The sequence below is a fragment of the Bactrocera neohumeralis genome, chromosome 3 (genome assembly GCF_024586455.1).
Source record: "Bactrocera neohumeralis isolate Rockhampton chromosome 3, APGP_CSIRO_Bneo_wtdbg2-racon-allhic-juicebox.fasta_v2, whole genome shotgun sequence".
Lineage (NCBI taxonomy): Eukaryota > Metazoa > Arthropoda > Insecta > Diptera > Tephritidae > Bactrocera > Bactrocera neohumeralis.
The window spans coordinates 25,937,808-25,960,959 of NC_065920.1; the positions used below are offsets into that span (position 1 = coordinate 25,937,808).

The 23,152-nt window shown below is 34.2% G+C and overlaps 3 protein-coding genes across 5 annotated transcripts; 2 read left to right on the plus strand and 1 right to left on the minus strand.

Moving 5' to 3' along the window:
• The first annotated feature begins 11,618 nt into the window (after positions 1-11,618).
• Positions 11,619-12,255, plus strand: LOC126752772 (cytochrome c-2-like). The gene has a single exon (XM_050463751.1). The coding sequence runs from the start codon at positions 11,919-11,921 to the stop codon at positions 12,240-12,242; it is 324 nt and encodes a 107-aa protein (XP_050319708.1). The 5' UTR covers positions 11,619-11,918; the 3' UTR covers positions 12,243-12,255.
• A 688-nt stretch (positions 12,256-12,943) lies between these two features.
• Positions 12,944-15,524, plus strand: LOC126752771 (cytochrome c-2). 2 transcript variants are annotated; one of them, XM_050463749.1, is made up of 2 exons: positions 12,944-13,049; positions 14,765-15,524. In XM_050463749.1, exon 2 carries the CDS (start codon positions 14,802-14,804, stop codon positions 15,126-15,128), a length of 327 nt encoding a protein of 108 aa, XP_050319706.1. In that variant the 5' UTR covers positions 12,944-13,049; positions 14,765-14,801; the 3' UTR covers positions 15,129-15,524. The 2 variants fall into 2 exon arrangements, with proteins under 2 accessions (XP_050319706.1, XP_050319707.1); XM_050463750.1 differs by lacking the exon at positions 12,944-13,049 and adding an exon at positions 13,119-13,137.
• A 1,286-nt stretch (positions 15,525-16,810) lies between these two features.
• Positions 16,811-23,119, minus strand: LOC126754164 (V-type proton ATPase subunit H). Of its 2 annotated transcripts, XM_050466117.1 has the most exons (8): positions 22,926-23,119; positions 22,357-22,835; positions 20,137-20,370; positions 18,148-18,282; positions 17,958-18,083; positions 17,455-17,891; positions 17,280-17,393; positions 16,811-17,033 (listed from the first exon to the last, which is right to left on the minus strand). In XM_050466117.1, the coding sequence occupies exons 1-8, from the start codon at positions 22,969-22,971 to the stop codon at positions 16,949-16,951; spliced, it is 1,656 nt and encodes a 551-aa protein (XP_050322074.1). In that variant the 5' UTR covers positions 22,972-23,119; the 3' UTR covers positions 16,811-16,948. The 2 variants fall into 2 exon arrangements, with proteins under 2 accessions (XP_050322074.1, XP_050322076.1); XM_050466119.1 differs by lacking the exon at positions 20,137-20,370 and having other exon boundaries at positions 22,926-23,117.
• Between the last annotated feature and the right edge of the window lie 33 nt (positions 23,120-23,152).

Genomic DNA, 23,152 nt, shown 5'->3' on the forward strand with positions numbered 1-23,152 from the left:
GTATATGCATACATATCTACATACAGGTAAATATGTACCGTAAGTGAGTCTTAGCAGCAGCAGCAAAATTGACTATTTGCCCTCATTCACCTCCAAGGTAGACTACGAATTTTGAGCGCTCTCTTCTTGCTGCTGTTTGTTGTTAGTTTCGCTCTCAGCATTTAGCAGTATAGTTTTGTGCTCTGCGTCTTTGAAGCTCTTAGCAGCTGTGGACTCTCTGTTGACATTCGTATTACATTGCCCAATCGTCCCACTCAATCATAAGCTCGTGCATGCGTAAAGGTATATACATATGTATATACATACATACATATATACTATACATAAATATGAATTGGTATATGCATTTTTATGTACTCGTATCCACTTATAAGTAGCTTTCATTCATTAGGGTTTGAAGATAACTGCATTTTACCGTGGGTAGTGCAAGCAGATGCATAAAGGTACATAAACACATACATACATATGCATGTACATATGTATATATATATTGGTACAAGTGCATAAATATATAATATAAAAATATTGCATGCATATACACATACACAATATATGATAAGTTAACCTTCTCTAGAGAGCAGAAATTTGAAAATTAGCGAGTTGCAGTTAACAAATCAAGAAAAATACGGTAATTGGAAACCATAAAACTTTTTGATACCAACCAGAAAAATATAATTTTAAAATTTTTAAAATCGAAAAAAAATATGTTATAATTATAATTATAATTTTCTTTTTATTATAAAGGGCGATCCATTTTAAGATTCCTTACTTTTTTAAAGAAAAAAAAACAGAAACTTAAAATTTAATGGGCAATGTTTATTATCATTCGAAAGCACATTCTTTAGCATTTATTTTTTGAAGCTTATCTCTTTCAAATGTTGGCCGCGACCACGCCTTAGATGGTCCGTCCGTTGAGTCCGATTTGCTATGACTTATTTGAGCATTTCGACTGGTAACAGGCGTGATGTTCTGCTCCAAGGCCTGAATCGACCCACCAACCATGCCAAACCGTTGTTTTTTCTGGATGAAATGGCAGCTTTCGAATCTCTTCAGGTTGCTCTTCACAACGTGTGATCTCTACTTGAAAAAAGTTCTTCTTCTTCTTTGCTGGCGTAGACACTGCTTACGCGATTAACAACAGCGCGCCAGTCGTTTCTTCTTTTCGCAACGTGGGGCCAATTGGAGATTCCTAGCGAAGCCAGGTCCTTCTCCACCTGGTCTTTCCAAAGGAGTGGAGATCTTCCTCTTCCTCTGCTCCCACGGCGGGTACTGCGTCGAATACTCTCGGAGCTTGAGTGTTTTCGTCCATACGTGCGACATGACCCAGCCAGCGCAGCCGCTACCTCTTACTTCGCAGAACGTCAATGACGTCGTATATCTCATACAGCTCATCGTTCCATCGAATGCCATATTTGCCGTGACCATGAATCTTTCACAGAACCTTTCTCTCGAAAACTCGTAACGGCGACTCATCAGATGTTGTCATCATCCATGCCTCTGCACCATATAGCAGAAGGGGAATAATGATTAAAAAGTTCTACCTTTATCTATTTAACGTCAGTTGATTTTTTTATTGTAAAATGTTTTGAAAATTATCTTATTATAACTTTTAATAGCTCTCTCTTCTCATTCTTTTACAAAATAATTATTTTTATTTAAATTCGGTTTTTATAACGGTTTAAAAATTAACCTTCCATGCTAGGGTTACCACCAGAAAACATTCTGTAATGAAATTATGAAAGATTGGCATGAAAAGCTTTTCCTCGTTAGAAATGTGCTCACAGAGAGAACACATGAAAAAGTTAAAAATTAAGAGAAACCCTTTCTATAATTTTCTATTAACTTTAACGCTTAAGTTTCTAATATACAGACCATCAATCAATTGGCAATATTATATTTAAAAGATGCTGACATTTCTCAACAAATAACTTGTGTCATTTAGTATAACTACTCTTGGTAGATGCTCGTATTTGTGCGCAACTGCACAGCATCTGCTTCGAGGACACTAATAAGGGATGCTGTGGGTTTTAAAAGCTGCGCTCTGCAGCTCACATAGCGTGTACATAATAACGGTTTAAGGAAGATCCCTACACATGTATGTATGTACTTGTATGTATCTTTTTACTTATATACAGATATACATATATATATAAATACATATTTTGAAGGACAGTCAGCGACCTCGTCCTAAAAAGGAAAAGTGTTCAAAAATGAATTTTCGCTCTTTTACGATTACATATGTACATACATACGCGTAAGGATACTGAAAAGTTGCATAATCTTACCTAGGCATAGTTGCATAAGCTATACATATGAACGAGGACATTTATGAGAAAAATAACATACTATACATAGTAGATACAGACAGTTATATGCGCATGGAGAGTGTTGATTGTGTAATATTTCGAAGATTTTTCCTTTGGCCTTTAGTTTGTTAGTATATTGCAGACTGATTTGCATATAGATAGGACTTACGCACATATTGTATACATACGTACAGACATAGAGAGATGTGGCAAGACTTAGTTTTCATGATGTAACGAGCTTTTTGATCATACCACCTGATGTGCTGTAAGTTTTGGGTATCATTCCAGTCAAGCTTTGGTTATCATAATGCCTGCCTAAACTTATATGCAGAAATACAATTTACCTAAATTGAGGTAGCACGTACTTATATATACATATGTACATGTAGATTGAGGAAATGTTGGCAACTCTAAATTTGATAAGTACAAGGACTTTGCATATCTCGGAAACAGCATAAATTCCACAAATAATCTAAGCCTGGATATCAAGCGCAGTAGGCAACTGAGAAGCAGATCTCTCTCCCGACGAACAAAAGTTACTCTCTATAAGTCTCTTATTATTCCCGTCCTATTATACGGCACAGAAACATGGACGATGACGAACAGAGATGAGAAAGAACTTGGAGCATTCGAGAAAACTTTTCTTCGCAGCGTGAGCGATGAATAAAGAAGAAGATGTATGAGCTCTAGGGCGGCATAACTATAGTTAAGCGCATAAAAATCTTTCGACAGATGATGATCCAGCGAAAAGTTCCTTCGATTCAAGACCCATAGGTGGTCAATGGAAGCAAGGACGCCTACGCATCCAATGAAAGGACGAAGTTCACAGTAATATGTCTGCACTTGGGATGTACAACTGGCGTGACCTCGAAAATGATAAAGCCAATAGGCGAAATTTTGTGTTTTGGACCAAACCGACCTACAGTAGTAGTGCCGAAGGAGAATAGGAAGAATACGAAAAAATATTTATATTTATTAACTGGTAGGAATTTGTTCAATACAAACGAGTGAATTTCCAGACAAAATATCTTCGAACTATTCAACCTATATAAAATTTAGTTTTAACCAAGAACTAAACAAGAAAAAGTACCACTTCATAAGAGTTCTGAAGTATGAATATTGATTCTCAACAATTAGAGTCTGCTTTTCTGAACATGGAAATTGATAGTAAATTTACAATGACATCTTATTAAAAGAGTAGAAAAAACCCATTTTCGCCCTATATCTTGTACACTTTGGGCACAAGTTGCAGGAATTTTTGGCCGAATTGGAGTTTTAAATAACAGCGAAGATCGTTTTGCCGCCCCCAAGACGTTGCGCCCGGGACTCTTGCCAACAGGTGCTACTTCACGCTCAAGATACTGTTCATTTATATATATAAAGTGAATCACTTCTCGACGAATATATATACTCTATAAGTCGCTCCGATTCTTCCTTCTGGGTGTTACAGGGCTTCGTGACAAACCTTATCAATTTTGATTTGTTTTCGAGAGAATACTGCGATTATTATATATGTCAAAGTTCCGCAACGTGGAAGATATCTTACGACAAATGAAAAAAGACAGTATTCAGACAGGCGGAACCTACTAAATCGACTCAGCTCGTCGCATTGATTATTTTTATATGCTTGCAACATGTTGCTAAAGAGTATATGTACATAGTACTATAGTTTTATTCACATCACGGTTGCACGTATCACCTGAATAAATGATTTAGAATAGGATTATATAACTATATATATAATAGATCACGGCAAATTAAAATCCGAGTGACTGTCTGTCCGTTCATTCGTCCGTAACGGCCTGTAACTAGATTATAAATTGGAATATATTAATGAAAGTTGGTGCACATTTTCCTTGGCAAAAGAGTGAGGACGAGTATTTGGGCGTTTTCGGGCCACTGCCACGGCCACAAAACGCCATTAATATAAAACTTATAAAGTACTATACCTAAGCACTGAACCTGTAATTTGGTCCAGGGAATTGCAGTAATAAGGGGCATCTGCAAGCAGAAACATTCAATTTTAAACCTAGGATGATACACCCAGCGGGGCACATTTAGATGAAGTAACATATCTTTTTATCCATAGGACCAATTTCAACCAAATTCAGTAAATAATATTATCTTGACGATCTTATGTTACAATGTGAAAATAGGCGCAATCGGATTACAATCACGCCTACTTCCCATATAGCACAATTTTAAATTCCAACTGACTCTTTACTTTTCCATTACACAAATCAAAAACCAATGAATATACATACATATGTATTCAGATGAAATTTCGCTCAAATAGTGCCTTTGAGATATGCTACCTCGAGTCTAAAAATTGTCAAATCGGACCATAACTGTTAAAGCCCCACATTGCGTACATGTGGACCCTAGTGCGTATGGCAGGCTTTTTGCCGAAAACATCGGTCTACCTGTGAGATACATACATATATGTATAATGGAAATTCGGAGAAAATGTTTCTTTGGTAATAATTAATAACACTTGGGTCAATAATCGGGTGAAAATTTACCGCAAACACTATGTAACTGACAAACCTTACGCATCTGAAGGCAATTCCCTGGCTTTGATCCAAGCATGTTGCAAGAATATGAAATGTTTGGTTACACACGAACCTAGCCCTTCCCTACTTGTTGTATGCATGTATACTTTATAGAGTCTCCGATGTAAACTTCAAGGCAAACTTTATATACCGTGCTCTTGGTATACAATTCACATACTTATATACAGTTATATGAAGTATATTCCCTTATAAAAAGTATTGTGAACACTTTTCTAAAAATTGCCATTTAATTGATTGTAATAATTATTTACAGCGTGTCAGACCTACCACAATAGATAGACACACGCATAGTACTTATACAAATGTATGTATGTGTGTTTCTTCATAAACAAAAAACTGAATGCGTACTTCCTACAAATTGGCCTTAAGCATTTCTTCAAATATACTTTATTTATTTACGCCGTAATTAATTGCCGTTTTCAAGAATCAAGCGCCAAAAGCATTCATAAATTATCAATCTCAACGTAAGCATAAATCTAAACACACCCTCTGCTCTCCAAACATGCGCCCAAAGAACCAATGACTCGGCCATCAAGTGACATCATTTCAATTGCAACACCAACAACCGCGACCCATCTCATCAGCGCCAACAACACCACACATGGTCTACTACATACAGCAACAACAAACACCACATGGCATAGAAAAGCCAACTTTATAGCTCGCACTCACACGGCACGGTTGCTCAATGCAAAAGCTCCCGAAATCGGGCTGGCGCGTGAGCGTCGTGGTGCACGGACTGTCCCACATTTTGTGTCGTTACAAGCATAAAAATCATAAAACTCATAAAAATGTTTTCGAAAAATTAGTTCTTGTGTGCAAATGTGTGCTGTTCACTTGAAAATCATTAAATTTGTTAGTTTATTTTTTTAAATTTTTTTAATTTTTTTTTTTCAATTTTTTATTACTCCATTTAGATTTGGTTGGCGGTTGCACAAAAGTATGTATTTTTGGCCGATTACTCAATGCACGCCCGCCACTTGCAATCAATATACTATATTTCACCTATTAGACTTTACATATACATACATACATACAAACATATCTACACTAAGTGCCTATGTAGGTGCGCGTGTGTGAGAGTATTTTCGAGAATGACTAATTATCATAATTGGTGATTGCTTTCCCAATGATTTATGCCCCAGCGTCTGGCAATGGTTAGAAGTTTTAATTTGCCATAACACTTTCCAGCCGAGTTTTGAAATCAGTTTTTGGCATTTTTCTTATTTTTCTCATTGGCCCAGCACAGTTGTTGGTGAGGTTCGAGAAATGCGGGACGCGTATAAATTAGCGTCACGGCAGTCATTAGGCCTTCATTACATATTCGTTGCAGACACGGCATGAAATCGTAGTGATTCTATGTAGAATATCAGGTTGCACGTTCAGCTATGTGGAAGTCTGCATGTGTTCCATACAAGCGCTTTTACCCACGACCCATTACGACGGCATTAAAATTTAAGTGCGCACCTATATATGTATGTATGTATGTACATATCTATATAGGTCTGTATTGAATTTCTTTAGTGGTGTTAACGCCATTGAGGAATTTAAATCATGATATAAAGCTTTAAGCATAAAACAGTACCCGGGAATTGTAAATGAAATGCAGAATATTTGATTTTCATCATCATTTATTTTGTCCAACGATTTTTCCAGATGTAATACACTCTCCGAAAACAAAACTTTTTATAAGCACTTTTTGGATGGGCTTCAGCTCCTTTGCGAATATAGTTTTATCTCTTTGATCGACTCAAAACGTGTTTCATGTAGCGGCATTTTCAGTTTAGGAAACAAGAAAAAATCACACGGAGTCAAATCTGGTTACGGTGCTTGATCGATGGTATTCATTGCGTTTTTGGCTTTAAATTCGGTCACAATAGTGGCTCGATGCGACGGTGCATTATCATTGTGTAAAGTTCTTCCACAATTCTGGCCGTTTTCAATGGATGTTCTCACGCAAACGCCTCAATACGACCCAATAGAACTCCTTATTGACGACCAGTCTCTCCGAAACAAATTCATGACGCACCAAACCACGAATATCGAAAACAAACAAGGAGTATCACCTTGATTTTTGAGCGGTTTTGGCGTGGTTTTATGGTTTCGACTCGATTTTTTCCCTCCATTCCGATGATTGTTAACTTGTTTGCATGTCAAGCTCATAAACCCATGTGTCATCGGCGGTTATAGTATTATCCATAAATCTAGGATCAGAATTCACATGATCAAGCATGTCCAAAGAGACCCATTTACGGCACACTTTTTGAAAATTCAGCTTTAACGGGACGAGTAGAGTAAGAACGCGTTTCATACCCAAAATATCCACCAAAATTATTCGAATGAACTCGCGGAAGATGTCAAGCTCTCTTGCCATCTCTCTAACACTTGCCTGACGATTTTCACACACCATATCCTTCACTTTTTTAATATTTGTTGAAGAGATCGAAGATCGTCCACTTTAAGCCTTTTCCAACATTATCGATCGTGAGATCCTGCTAGACTAAATTAGAACGCAGGAGATCTACTGATCTGCTCGCCTTAATCCCTTGTAACATGCTTCAAAATCAAATCATCACCATGTGGAAAATGTAGGATCTATGAACCAAGAATCACTGAGGCAATATATTGACATGTCATAAACGAAGCGAACTGTCGTAGCAATTGCAAACGGTGCTTTCCTTTCATTTCTTTTATGACGGCATTAATCAATGTCAATATTTTCCTGTCAAACAAAGAAAACTTACGACACGTAGCTATTTCTATATTTCTTATTTCTCTTTGAAATTGAAAATGAACTGTTGGATGAACTAAACATGTCACAATTAGAGCAATGAAGAAGTGATCTTACAGAATTATAAATATTTTTCCTACTTTTGCAGTAGATGTCGAATGTACTTAGTTAATAATCGTATCATACAAACTCATAGTAAATTAAGAAAAATGTATAGCAAAATATAAAATCAAATAGTCAAATCATATAATTCTAGATAAAAACACGAAATTGTGGAAAAATTGATCTGAAAATCATAAAAATCTGCACAAAAACGTATTTCTTTGGAAATTGTTTTAAAGAAATTTACGATATTTTTTAAATTAATTAAGAAAGTTCCATTAAATTTGTGAGCGGAATCAAATTTCTGGTGCTGAAACGTTCAGAATGTTGCAAAAGACTTTTGGGCATAATTGTTTTTCTCGAGCAAGTGATTTTGATTGGTACAAATTATTCAAAGAGGGTCGAGAATGTGTTGACGACGAACCACGTCCAGAACGGCCATCAACATCAACTTAAGATCAACACGTCAATTAAATCAAAGGAATTGGTACTTGAGAATCGACGATTAATAGTCAGCGAACTTAATGACAGCGTTGGATTATCGGAAGCATCAATGAAAACCATTTTGAAAGATAATTTGGGAATAAGAAAAGTGAAAGCAAGATTGGTTCCAAAATCTCTAAATGTTTTCAAAAATTAGCGTCGCATTCACGTCTGTGAAACATTGCTTTCCGACTACCAGAATGTCATGAAACGTGTTATTATTGGCGATGAGTCTTGGATCTGTGCTTACAACCCGGAAACAGACGATCAATCGATCGAAAATCGTGGCAAAAGGGAGCCGAAGCCAATAAAAATACGTCAAACAGGTCAAAAATCAAGGATATGTTGACAGTTTTCTTCGATTATCAATGTGTGGGGCACTGCGAATTACTTCCGACTGGCCAAACTGTCAACAAGGACTACTATTTGAGTATTATGCGTCCATTCCGCGAAGCTATTCGTAAAAATATGCCGACAACTTTTGGGTTTTGCAACACGAAAATTCACCATCGCATACGGCATGGATTCTTCGTGAGTTTTTCGCCAAATTTTCAACCAATAACGTGCAGCTTATCGCCTGATTTAAATTATGAACAAAGTCTTACTATTTTTTGCTCACAGTAGCATCTTTTATTTTCAAGTACTGATCTTAAGAAGTAGATAACAACACTCGTATACATACGTACTTATATATAGTACATATTATATTCAAACTCAATTTTTTGTAATGCAAAAATATGGTCGGCCATAGCGTGCGAGTGATTTACCATGAGAGTTATGAAAACTTCGTGAGAAAGAAAAGCTTATTGTTTCAGTAAGATTTACTTTGGAGACACAAACAAATCACTTAGCCAAGCTTGCACATCCGCAAGTAACTTCATATAGATTACGTAATTGAATTGCAAAGGAACATGGGTCGCCGCAAGAAATCAACGAAAACCATATGACTATAGAAAATTACGTAATCATACGAGCAGCTCTGCTCGTCCACACATTTATTTATACTCTAAACATCTTCGAAGTTCAATTGAAGCTCTTTGCTTATTTTGAAAAGACATCTATGTACATATACATACATATCTAGTAAATGAAACAAAGTCGGGTTAATTATACCATTTATAATTCAAGAAAGACAGGACCAATTTTGATGATGATCTGCTCATTTGTTATTATTATTTTCCATCCTGAATAATAAAGTGAGTGTAATCATTGGTCTCAATCAATGTTTTTTAGACTTTCAGCACTTGCCCGAGCCTTGTGTTAATTCCGATTATGATTACTTGATTTCTAATTTTGTGTATATCGGTTTGCTTGTTTTGTTTTCGCTTCATAAAATTATTTAGAGAACTTTTGCTGCCCTTTGGGCTATGCTATCATAAGAGTTACATAGTCATATACACATGTATCTATGTATGTATATACTTATGTATATATACCATACATACTTATAAACATATATTCAACACAGCACATTTCAAGGTCGATGTCGTAATAAAAGTATGTACATACATATGTATATCCAAGTAAAGCCAAAACGTCTTAGGGTTATTTGAATACAAACACATACTTTTGGGCAAACATACAATTATGGAATGATAAGGAGTGGGCATAATGGCTTCGTAAACGCAAAAATATTAACGAATGCTAAATGAAGCGACAAAGTCACGCAGTCTGCCAGGAAACTCTATGCTATAGTGATTGTGAAAAATATTCGCAAATCCTACTATATAATGAAAAATTGCTGGTTTCTTACACACAACTAACCCTTGATTTTGCTATCCTCTCTTAAAATAATAAACCATTTTTCATAAACTTTTTCCCATAGAGGCTCACTTTGAGTTTTCATCAATTTATGTATTTGCCCTTGAAATAGACAAATAAGACATTTTGGAAGGCATCGAAATAATAACCTGCATATATGGTACCGCTGAAAGTCTTCGAAAAATGTGTAAAATCGGTCCGTATCCTTACTTATACCTCAAATAATAATTGTACAGACCGAAATATGTACTATTCTTCAAAAATATATGTGACCTGGTCTACGAAAAGGGAGCTAACGTGCGAAAACTAGTTTTCTGGGAAAATCTGTTAAAAATAATCGTCAGTTTCTCGTTATCTCATTAATTGTTCTCCTTTTTTTTGACACCTAAGCCCCCTTTCCGTAGACCAGGTCACATATTTCAAAATAAGGAAGGAAAGGCTAAGTTCGGGTGCAACCGAACAGTTTATACTCTTTCAACTTGCAAGAATCAAAACCAAGGAAATACTTTAAGCTGTAAAATCAATCGTATAGAGTAAAGTCATTCGGATGTTAGAAAATCTTGATATTAGTGATAAAGGAGCTGGGCCAAATTTCCTTTACAATTTACTTATCTATTTCACAGGCACAAAGATACACTGTTAAGAACAAAACACGTTCTCTTATTTTCATTGGAATAACTGACATATTGGCCGGTATATTCAGCATAAATTCACCCTGAAGTTCGAAAATCTTTGTATTAAGTATATGGGGGCTAAGGGAAGTATAGGTCCGATTCAACCCATTTTTGACATGCCATTATAAGAGAAGGATTATCCCTTAATTTCAGTTATATACATACATACTATATATCACACATTGACCGACATTTTTTCGGTCAAAAGTCAACTATAGGTACCGGGGTCTAAATATTCGGTACCTAGGGACTTGAACAGTTTTTATTGGATTTAAACAATTTTTGGTCATAAGGTGGCACATATGTACATACTTAAGACATTATTCGTGCAAAGTTTTATCCCGTTATATTAATTCTTTCTTGATTTTTGTACTGGAAACTGGGCGAATCAAGTTTAAAATTGTGTTATATGGGAAGTAGGCGTGTTTGTTGTCCGATTTTGTCCATTTTTGCACTGTGACATAAGAATGTAAGAAATTCATAAGAATGTAAGAAATACACTAAATTTCGAAATCGGTTGGTTGGGACCCGAGATATGGGATTTCGCCAAAAAAGTGGGCGGTGCCACGCCCATCGTCCATTTTCACACCAGTTCCCATAAAGCTCTCTTATACGATCTCGGTTTTATCAAAAACACAAGCCTACGAGTGGTACAAAGCCTTCAAAGACGATCGAGAGATCGTTGAAGACATGGCTCGTGCTGGATGACCTTCGACCTCTTTAACTAATGAAAATATTAGAAAAGTGAAGGATATGGTGATCAGTGTGATGAGCTGAATCGATTTAGTCACGATCGTCTATCCGTTTGTCTGTATATACGGAAACCCTCAGTTTTGGTGTTATTCTTTTCTCCCTAAGAAGCTGCTCATTTATCGAAACCGCCGATATCGGACTATAGAATATAGCTATAGAATATAGCTGTCATACAAACTGAACGATCGGAATCAAGTCTTTGTATGGAAATCTTAACGAAATTTAACGTGGATTATTGTCCAGGGCAACGGATTAGACCACTATAGTTTTAAATCTTCAATATAAACAGATCAATCAAAAGCAAGTTCTTTACTTTTTTACTTAATAATATCTGGCAATGCTATTGCAAACTTATTTTGAATAAATATTTTGAAATACATTTCATTTGACGGTGACGCTGTAAAATTTTACGAGTAAATTCTATAAAAGTCAGTTTTTGATTTCTCATTTAATATTGATTTGCTTTCCCAATATTCTGCTTAATTACCTCTTTGTACAATAAAAAAAAATTGATTGAAACGTAACATTTTAAACAATGGGTGTTCCAGCTGGCAATGCGGAGAACGGAAAGAAGATTTTCATGCAAAAATGTGCCCAATGTCATCCGATTGAGAAGGGTGCTCGTCATAAGGTTGGACCAAACCTGCATGGTGTAGTTGGACGAAAGAGTGGTTCACTCGGGGATTATAAATATACGGATGCAAATAAAAGTAAAGGTGTAACTTGGACTGAAGACGCATTATTCGAGTACTTGCAGAATCCGAAGAAATACATACCAGGCACAAAAATGGTATTTGCGGGAATCAAGAAGGCCGAAGAACGAGCCGATGTTATTGCGTTTTTAAAGAGCGCGAAGTAAAATCCATAATTCTTTAATCACTTTCTTCTATATTATTAAAATATTAAATGTTTAATAAATTCTAAATTGAAATAATTGCGTTGATTCGGGAATATCGAAAAATTTTAGCTGAGGGATTTTTATAATGTTGATAAGTCTTAGATGAGCCAATTTGGATAAGCTGTTCTTCTGTGAACGGTATTGTTTTTGAAGACGTTACCTACGTTAGCTCTATCTAAACTGCAGTCAGTTATCACCTCTCCCATCTAAGCATCTAACAGATAGAAGTTAGACCTATACCCTAACCTAACTTTATTGAAATCAATAATTTAGTGTTTTCTTTGTGAGAGCTTAATTACCCTTTTATAATAATTTATCAAAAACTCTCATATATTAAGTCATCATAAGCAAGCTTATTACAACCCTGCTGGCTTGAAAAAGTGTTGTCATATCACTGTCACTGCCATTCATATACAACTTTCCTCGCTTTACTTGACAGTTCATACTGAAACAACAACAACGCAACGCAATAAATAGTTCTTTATACTATTTATTTCGGTAATTAATAAATATATAAATTATTTTAATTATAATTAGACTTTAACTACTGAAAATATGTGTATTTACTTATATAATATAACTATTTATCATTTCAGCATCTCAGAGATAATATTGAACGTGAAGACATGCGATAATGGAATTAGTGTTGCTTTGCCTATCATTTTTCGCAAATGTACAGCGTTGCTTTATAAAGTAAGCCAGCTGATATTGGCGCGACGAAACTCACATGGAGTGCTAAAATTTAGTCGAGTTGTATTTGTGTTCAATGTAAGTACAGTGGGAAATTTGGTGTTAAATATAAAATATTCTGGAACGTTACTATTACATATAAACTATAGAATATATAAAGTTAAATGTGTGTGTCATTGTCGTAATGCTTATATATTTTTTCTAAGTTTACATTGTTTCAAAAAAGTTAAAGCAAACAGAAATATTCCAATTCGATTGCTAAATTGATTACATAAATAAGTATACCAGTGGCAAAGTGCGTTAAATTGTATACATATACAGGTAGCTATGGATAGGTGGTGCGAAGGGGTTTCTTTGCATAGAAAAAAATAGGGGTTGATCTATGTTACATAAAAACGTGCGAGTTGCGTGCTACCATTTTTATCTTTATAGAAATTTGGTGCTAAAGACCAATGATATACATATGTACATATGTATGTATAAAAAATGATAGTAGAATCTTAGGAAGGAAACGGTTATTTTATCGTAATTACTTTCATTCACACATTCTTTGATGGCATTCTTCGCCACGTTTCTTTTACTTTTTAATAGAGAATGATAATTTAATTCGCAACCTGTTTCCATTATTAATCTACATTTACATAACAAATATGTCACGTGGGTGATGGAAATTTTTCATGGTCATTTTCATGTTACTTAACTTTTTGCAAGTGGATCGTGTTCTAAATTTCACACATTAGCTTTCTTCAAGAACAAATATTTTAGGTTGTATACTTACAAACATACATATGTATATGTATATATGCATATAATGTACTTACGTCCACGTATCTATGTATATAAACATTTAAAAATTAATATGTGTGAAGGCGTTTACACTGCACTGACACATAGGAAAAGTTTTGTTTGCTTTACAAAAATTGATTTCAATAATTACACATACAAATGCATAGGTTAGTAAAGCATTTTGTAGGAATTAAAAAATATTAAAATGTAGAATATTTTAACTTATATAACGGGTTTATTCAATTCAAAGCCTACGTAATTGGAAGTAGAGGTCAACGTCTGTTTCTTTTGTTCTATTAAACGCAAAGTAGTTACATAACAAATTCTCCTCATGACCAAATAACGCTTTTTCAAGTGCAAATATTTTCACGCATATTACAAGTGTGTATGTCAGTAAGGTTTGCTTGTATGTACAGACACATCTACACTTCGTTTTCTCTTGTTGACATTTTTTAATAGCAATTATTAAATGCTTACACGTTATGAGCGACCTAGAACTTGCATTTGTTGGAAGTAAATTTTTTTACGAAGACCACGAGACAAAACAAGTAGAATGACGGGCGTTGCAGTCGGGGGGTGTTTACGTAGAGTTGAGTCAGCTTTTGAAATGATCGCGGCCATGCACGGTACAAAGTTTTACACAAAACTCTAAATGATTTCATATACCACGAGAGAATACAAGTAAAGCTGTTGCTGTGTGCTTAATCGTTAAGCATCAGACAGCGGTCATTGCGATATGCATATGTACATACATAGATGTTTCCGCTGTATTCAATTACATAATATAACTTTGATAAGGTTTTCCCCCATAAAGTAATTGCATTTGTTGGTCTTATCGATCGAGATTTATAAGATAGTTTTGTCCGGTATTATTGTGCAGAGTTTATTGAGGACAAGGTGTTAATTGTTGTTATTGCATTTAATATTTAAGTTCAAATTTCGCAATTACTTGTACAAAACAAAACATAAACAGTTTAGTATTAATCCTTTTTTCTTATTATTTACAGAGTGAGTACCTATTAACATTCATTGAGAACTACAAAAATGGGCGTACCAGCTGGTGATGTAGAAAAGGGCAAGAAACTCTTTGTCCAACGTTGCGCACAATGCCACACTGTTGAGGCTGGTGGCAAGCATAAGGTCGGCCCAAACTTGCACGGTCTGTTCGGCCGTAAGACTGGTCAGGCTGCCGGTTTCTCCTACACAGATGCCAACAAGGCGAAAGGCATTACCTGGAATGAGGATACCCTTTTCGAATACTTGGAAAACCCCAAGAAGTACATCCCTGGTACAAAGATGGTCTTCGCCGGTCTGAAAAAGCCCAATGAACGTGGTGATTTGATTGCTTACCTGAAATCAGCCACCAAGTAAATTTCAGTCAGAAAACCATCAACAGTTGTAAAAGAAGCTATCATAAAGTAAACCACCTCATCTAGCTCTTTATAATTAAGGACATACACTGTAAAAACAATAACTTGGGTTTGGCCGATGATGTTTTGAATTGCAGGCGTGTGTTGCCTATGAAGACAATTTGTACCAAATAGCACACTAGCAAAGAGAACGTCATCATCCGTTTAAGAGCAAAGATACAATTTAGTTTTTAATTTAACTATTCTACATAGGACAATTTAATTATTTAATTTAATTGTGCAAATGAAATATAACCAATTTTTTAGTTGGTTTTTATTTCAAAGTGCTGAAGAAAATAAAGTGATTCAAACTCGATAAAACCAGTAACAATAAACCAATAAAAAACTGAAAATAGAAGTATTTTATTTATTAAGGCTTTGTATAATAGGCCTTTGATGCTGCTGGAATGAAATTTGTGACGATTTGTTTAAAATCGGACGCTTTGTTAATTTTATTTGAAGAGATATATGGTAATGGCTTCAACTTACCATTGGGTGAGACCTAGTAAGACACCGTTCCCAGACAACCGTGTTTTTTAACCGGATTTTTTTATCCTGCAAATGACTGTCAACTCGGCAAATCTATGCCACTACAACAACAACCTAGTAACACTTTTTTTTTGTTTTGGCCTTATTCAGTGAATTGAGTTTCTAACCAAATTTAAATGTAGTAGGATAGCTGAAACCACTGTGGGGGATAGCAAGATTCGTCTTGATATTACGAGGGCAGCCAAAAGGGTTTCGTTCTATCCCCCTACTATGGAGTTTAGTAGTAAATGAGCTCTTTGAGTTACTCGCAAAGATGGGAATGTCATAATGGCATGAGGTAAAGATGGAAAAAACCCTCTGCGACATAGTTCAAAGGGGCTTAAGTCTAGCAAAGAGATAGTGCAATTCGATAGGATCTAATTATCAGCCAGTCAAAAACAACCGTCGTTCCTTTTACGAAACGAAGTCTCTTCCGGGCGTAACACTAACACTTGGTGGAAGGGAGTTTGAGTTGTGTAAAGAGGTCTAATTCCTAAGCCTTACATTAGACTTAACCTTCCGGTGGAATAAAGGGAAGATAATGTCTCAACAAGTGAAGGCCTTATAGGAAGACACACGAATGGCCCTTTTCCAGGCTACGGCGTTACTGTTGTAAATAATGATATAACTAAAGAAAACCTAACCGTTTAGGAACCGCCCGATTTTAGAGTAATTACGTTTATACTTACTTTATGAGTTAAATGTATACATATGAGTCAAATGTTTGTTTTACTATATAATATATTTATTTAAATATTTATTGAAACTTCTTCGTATATACGCAGATATTAGCAACGAAGCAATTAAAGTGATCGTAAAATTTGCATAAATCACAAAAAATACTAATTCAATACTTCTGTAACAACATATAAACAATATTTAGAATATTATGTACGCACGAATTTGACAAGCTTTATAAATAATAGATCTAAGACCAAGGCATTTCAACAATAACAAAAAAAAAAAAAAAAAAAACATGTACAGAATAGTAGGCAAAATAAAATGGAATGATGAACAAAACTAAATGTATAATACAATGTTGCACTTTAAGTTGCAATATTTTACATGTGCAATTTTTGCTGTTGCTTTTATACTTTAATTTCATAAGCTTTAATATTTATTGTGAATAACAAGAAATCATTCTGTTTTCGTTTTATTGTTTTATAAGGGATTTAGTACATTTAACATTTACTTTATCGACTACACTAGTCGATTGCATACTTTTGACAAGCAAACGCATATTATTTTATTTATTTAGGCTTTACCGCTGATTGGCGCTGAACCGCCTTTCTGAGGTTGATTCTCGTTTTCCTTTTCCAATTGCTTGCCCAGGTATTCCCTATGGAAATTGATTTATTGAATGATAATTTTAATACAAATAAATTCATAATTCAATAAACATAATTTTACAGTACGAATGAAAAAATGTGCTTGACACCTTCGTTGCTGAATTATTTTGATTGTTAAAATGGTTTCGATGGCGTTTTTAAAATGATTTCTTTAAAATGATTACATATAAATTTAAAATGAATGGATGATTGAAAATACAAATTTCGTTTACATATATTTATTTAATTAAACTTACCAATTGTGCACCATCAATTTTTGTACCGCTAAGAGAGCCTCATAACGCACATTTGGATCGTCGTGAGCCAGCAGCTGCATAACAATTTGTTTACCGCCCAATTGCTCTAAAACACTGTAATTAAAAGGAAATACGATTATTAAGCTACAATTGCTATACAAGTTCGCGAACTTACTGTTTGCCTCGGGGATAATGGCGCACGTATTCACCGATATCGAAACAAGCTACAGACAAAATAATATGATCCTTTGATGTTTCTAATAAATGCACCAGTATACGCAAAAGCTCGTAATTCTTCTCATTCAAACGATGAGCATTTTCACGCCAAAACTTAGCCGATTTATGTACTGGCGACCATTCGAGACGTGCGCTACGTAATTCAGTGGCATATTCATCGAAGGAGCTCAAATCCTGTACAGAGTTCTGTAGCTTCTCGGTGAGGAATTCCACATCAGCAGAGATGTCCTCATCATCGAAGCGACGTTGCTCCAAAATGGACAACTGTTTCAGAACCTTGCACTGAACCATAGCAATGCAATGCTCCTTCGCCACTTGTGGATCTGTGGGCTTCTCGATCAAATTGCGGAATACGGCGAGAATAATGCGAGTTACCTACAATAAAAAATTATAAATTACATTAAACAAAAGTTGAATATTTGATGATAATTACAAATATACCTTTTCCTTTGCACTATCACTGAGGATATCTGCCAAAATTGGTATAACACTGAACTTGTTCATTTTTGTGGCCAAAAGTGGGTTGAAAGTGAGCACCCATAAGCAGAACACCAATTGGTATTGCACCTTAAATGAAAGTAGAAACGTTTTTCTATTATTTATGACATAATTTTTTTTGATAATAACTTACCTGGAAGTTAACGCGAGACGATAGAATGCTGATCAATGTGCTAATGCCATCAACCGAAACGAAAGCGAAGCGATACTCATCAATACGAAGCATCATTTGAAGACAGCGAGCAACAGATTGGATATACTCATTGGCCTATACAGAAAATCCGTTGGATCAAAAGATATACATGATTACTTAACAACTTATGAGCATTAGCATTAGTGCAATAAATTAATTAGTTTGATTAGTTAACTTCTGTGAGTTTCTATAAAATTTACTTGAAACTAATTCTACTAATATAACATTTTCTAGAAGACTACCGAATAGTAATAAAATCTAAGCTAAGAAACTAGGTGCAAACAGCTTTTTGTGTGCAGTACATTTTTTCCAGAAATAGCTTACCAAATAATAAAACTCTAAACATCATTACATTTACCACAGCGATTTTTCAAACCAGAGGTTATATATTGAAAGGAAATTTTAAAAATTCAAAAAAGTATTAAATACTATAGATAATGTAAAACGGTGTGTTTTAGAAAGTCCCAAAAATATTGGGGATAAAACATATTTGTGTATATCACTTGCATTAACTAGTTGAAAATAAATTAAAAATACGGTATTATATAAATTATGTAAATTAAAACACGAAAAAAACGTTAACATCGACTTTTCAATAACTTTATCAAACGATCCAAACTAAACAAATTTTTCCAAAATATAAAAATTTTTGATCGACATCTTAAAAATGGAGGGACTAGGTCGCGTATATACAGACAGACAGACAAATGGACATGGCTTAAATTATTAAAAGACGATTTAGCCATATCCATTTTTTTTTTTATAAAAAATAAGTCGACTCAACTCCCCATGCTGATCACTAACATTTACATATGTATATGTATATTTCATAGGATCTCCGACGTTCTACTTTTTCTGGGCGATATAAAATTCGTGGCAAACTGTTCGTGGTGTAATGTGTAACTTAAGAAAGATATAGATAGATTGAAAAAATATTACATTTTTCTTTAAATATTTTATAATATAAGAAATAAGAGCACTTTTCAAAATTTTTACCTGTAATATTATATTTTTCAGGTATTTAGGAAGTAAAGTTAAACTTTTCTAACTCGAATCACCATAATCTACAAAAAAACTTCGAGTTATGTTATGGAATTTGTAAGAAATTTGACTTCTATTGCCAATACGAATTCGAATACTAGAGAACTTCGAGTTATAGAAGTTCTAGTTATGGAAGTTGAACTGTATTTTAATAGCTTTTTGAAGCCACCACTCGTAGTAAGTTTTTACGAATATAAATCTTATACTTATTTGTAAACTTTAAAATTTAAAATATTTTTAAATTAAAGCTTTTATAGAAAACTTAGAAAATATTTTGTAAGTTACCTAATCTTAAACTAGAAAATATATCCACTATACAAAAATTTAGAAATATGCTAAAGATCGCAACTCAGACTCATAGATTGGTCAACTATCATACATAAACTTAGCACATGAAAACTTCAATAAAAATAACCTTTACATTTAGCGCTATAAAAATACATACATATAAACATACTAGAACATAGCATAAAGCTAAAAATCTTTACTCAAAATTTCACAGAGATATTAGTGTTGTTAGCATAATATTATTTTTACAATCAATATAAGCGGCTAAAATTCACATTTTTAAACTACATTATTTTACTACATAAAAAATACATAAGTTAATTATTTTTGCACAAAACTAGCGCTATACACTATTGGCTTTAGTCAAATTATGAGAAAATATATTATTTATTGAGCACAACATTTAAAGATTGGAAGATAGCAGTGAATCAACGACTGGCTTCTTATTAAATTATAGCAATTTGTTTGCCAAAACACTCAGAAAAGAATATGCAAGTGATATTTCAATTATCACAATTACTAAATGCCTAAATATAATAGATAATGCATTTTTTTTTATTTTGCGGGTGAAATTTTTAATAGAGAGAGAGTTCACTCTACCGGAATGGGTACCCTGCCATCGACGAGAGCATTTTGTTGCTCCACAGTCATCTCACGGTATCTCTCGCCTGTGATTTGTTGCTGTGATTGTTGTTGTTGCGCCACATTCGGACTGTAATGATTATTATTCTTAGAAGATTGCTGGTCTTTACCATGCCCATGTCCGTGCTGATGTACCACAATTGTCTGCACACGTCTAGCTAGTGTGGCCTGCTCTTTTATATATGCCTTGGCCTAAGGATTGCGTATGGCGTGTCGAGTACATTGTATGTGCCAATTCGTTTGTTTGGTTATATCAATGTGATTAGTGCACTCAGTTTTGTTGTTGTTCGGTAGTATCAATGACGGTAGTATGTGGTGGTGTAAACAGTGTAATTGATACACATATTTATGTTTGTAATTTGAATAAAAATTCACATTAGAAATTGAAATTGTATTTACATTTAAAACATAATGTTATTAACAACGAAGTGACCTCCATGGCGATATTGTGGTTGGTGGAACGTGTGGTGGTATAGATGTGACATTTTCCAAGCCTCAAAGCTAGGCTCGTCATATTAGTGGTGCAAATATTTGATAGTGCTTTTATTTTTTGAATGGCCTCGATAATGTTTAAATGGTTTTTAATGACTATTTCAGTTTTAATAATTTTTTTGTTGTCTCAACTTAGCACTCAACAAATTGTTAGTAAACGAACATAAACATTCCCAAATTAAATAAAAATTACAACTGTGTATTTATATCCAATTATGAAAATAATATAAAACATGCTAATTTATCGGAAAACCAGTGTACCTGTACCTATTTACTGACAAACATATATGTACATACATATGCCTTTATGTGTTTTCTGTGAATTGTTTTGTGTTGTTAAAGTGTGAAAAAATCTATTATTGATAAAAAAAAACTGAACCTCATGTCAATTGCAAATTTTTTATACAAAAAAAAGAAAAACCATTGGCTTCGATTGTATTATGCTATGCTGTAGTGGTCCGATCTGAGAAATGTATGTATGTACAAGAATTGTAGCGTACGCTTTGTCAATAGTCTATGACAAACTTGGTGATAAAACCCGTCAAATAAAAAAAAATTTCCATACAAGGACGGGATATTAATCACTTAACTTGTATTACAGCTAGATGCTATAATGGCCCGATATCGGCAGCTTATTAGAGACAAAAGGACGTGTTCAAAATTGTATATCGATATCTCATAAAATTAGGGACTTGTTCGCGTATATACAGAAAGATGATCAGACGGACAGACCGACAGACCGACAGATCGTTTATATGTGGATTTTATAGAGTATCTGAACAAACAGCATAGCCGACTTTATTATAAGTATCTATGTTGTGGGCACCAAGAATATACATATGTATGTATTTTAATATTTCTGACATTACTTTAATTTTTCAGCAGCAAAGAACTTGCAGTTAATAGTTAAGCAAATTATTTGCGTTAATTAAATTAAATATTATGTTATTATCTTTGAGGCATGCTAAGATGCTTATACTTTAAAAAATAAATATATTAAAAAGAAAATTATTTGAAGATGACCCCTTTTTTCCCCAAGTTAATTCTCACACATAAACTGATAGAGACTACCATATCGTTGATATTAAGTTTTGATTAAATTAATTTTTTATATGACTACCATTCAATATCCGCCAAAATACTGAACTTTAATCATACCAGGAGAAATAATATATAATTTATTATGAAAGCACAACTCATCCATGTACAGCTCATTCCAATATGTTTCCACCAGTCAATTTGCAGGCACAATTTAAATTATTAAATCACTTGTTTTTTAATAGTTTCATAGATATTTCAATTCATAGATATAACAACCAGCAGAGACATCGATTTTTCTAAATATTTGTAATTAACTATTTTTTCACATTCAATAAATGATGTTTAGTTTTCTAAAAAAGCAATCCGACAATATATTTTTATAAATACATCAACATAACAATGGTAAATTTACTCGCAAAGATCTACCTTATAACATTTCACTATGCATGCAAACTATTTAACATAAAAACATGCATGCCGCGACCAATGATTGTAAATGAAATAACTATATAAATAAATGTATTCAATAAAATTTTACAATACTTAAAGATACATAATAGCATGAAGTGGCTTAGGGCCTATAAATCTATGATGTATTGTATACATATATACATACACATGTTTGCACATACACAGATTACTTACGTTCACGGTCAGCTGATCCTTCAAAAATTGCAAATAGAAGTTAAGGTCTGATTTGGGCATAAGTTCGCGACCCCAACAAGCTAATTTAGCTAGAATTCTCGATGACATGTTAACAATGAAACCATCTTGACGGTTTAATAAGTTGAGAAAAGGTCCCCACACACACTCTTTATGTTGCTTAGCGTAGTCATGAAAGAAGTCAACACGTGAACGTTCTTCTTGCAACAGATCATCGATGAGCACAAGTATGTACTGTATTGTCTGATCTTTTGAGACATGGGCTAGCAAATTTAACAAGGTTTTCACTGCTTGAGTAGAGTTCTTCTGCAGATAGGCCGCCTTGGCAGTGTCTAGTGCACTGATTGCATTATAGTCTTCTTGCGATATCATCTGCGACTGCATATAGGATGCCCAATTAATGGTCTTGGTACGTATGTCAGCTGCTTGTTGCTGCAGCACCGAAGTGGCAGCAATCATATCTGTAAATATATTTTAATTAAAATATGGCACAATCTAAGCAATTTTATACATTGGTCTTGTGGTTAGATTTTTTTCTTTTGCAAACTTACCGATGTTGTCATCGGGCAAATTTATTAATTCTTTGACGTCTGCCATTTTTTGCTAACTTTATGAAATTAAATAGAGCACTTATATTGCAATATTAAACGAATTTTCACAATCTTTTTGCCCAAAATTTCACTTAATTCGCACTTTTCGCTATTGCGATGAACCAATTCAGCTGACAAAAGTCACAAGACCCAGAAAACAGAGTTGTAACAAATTAGTAGTGTGATGG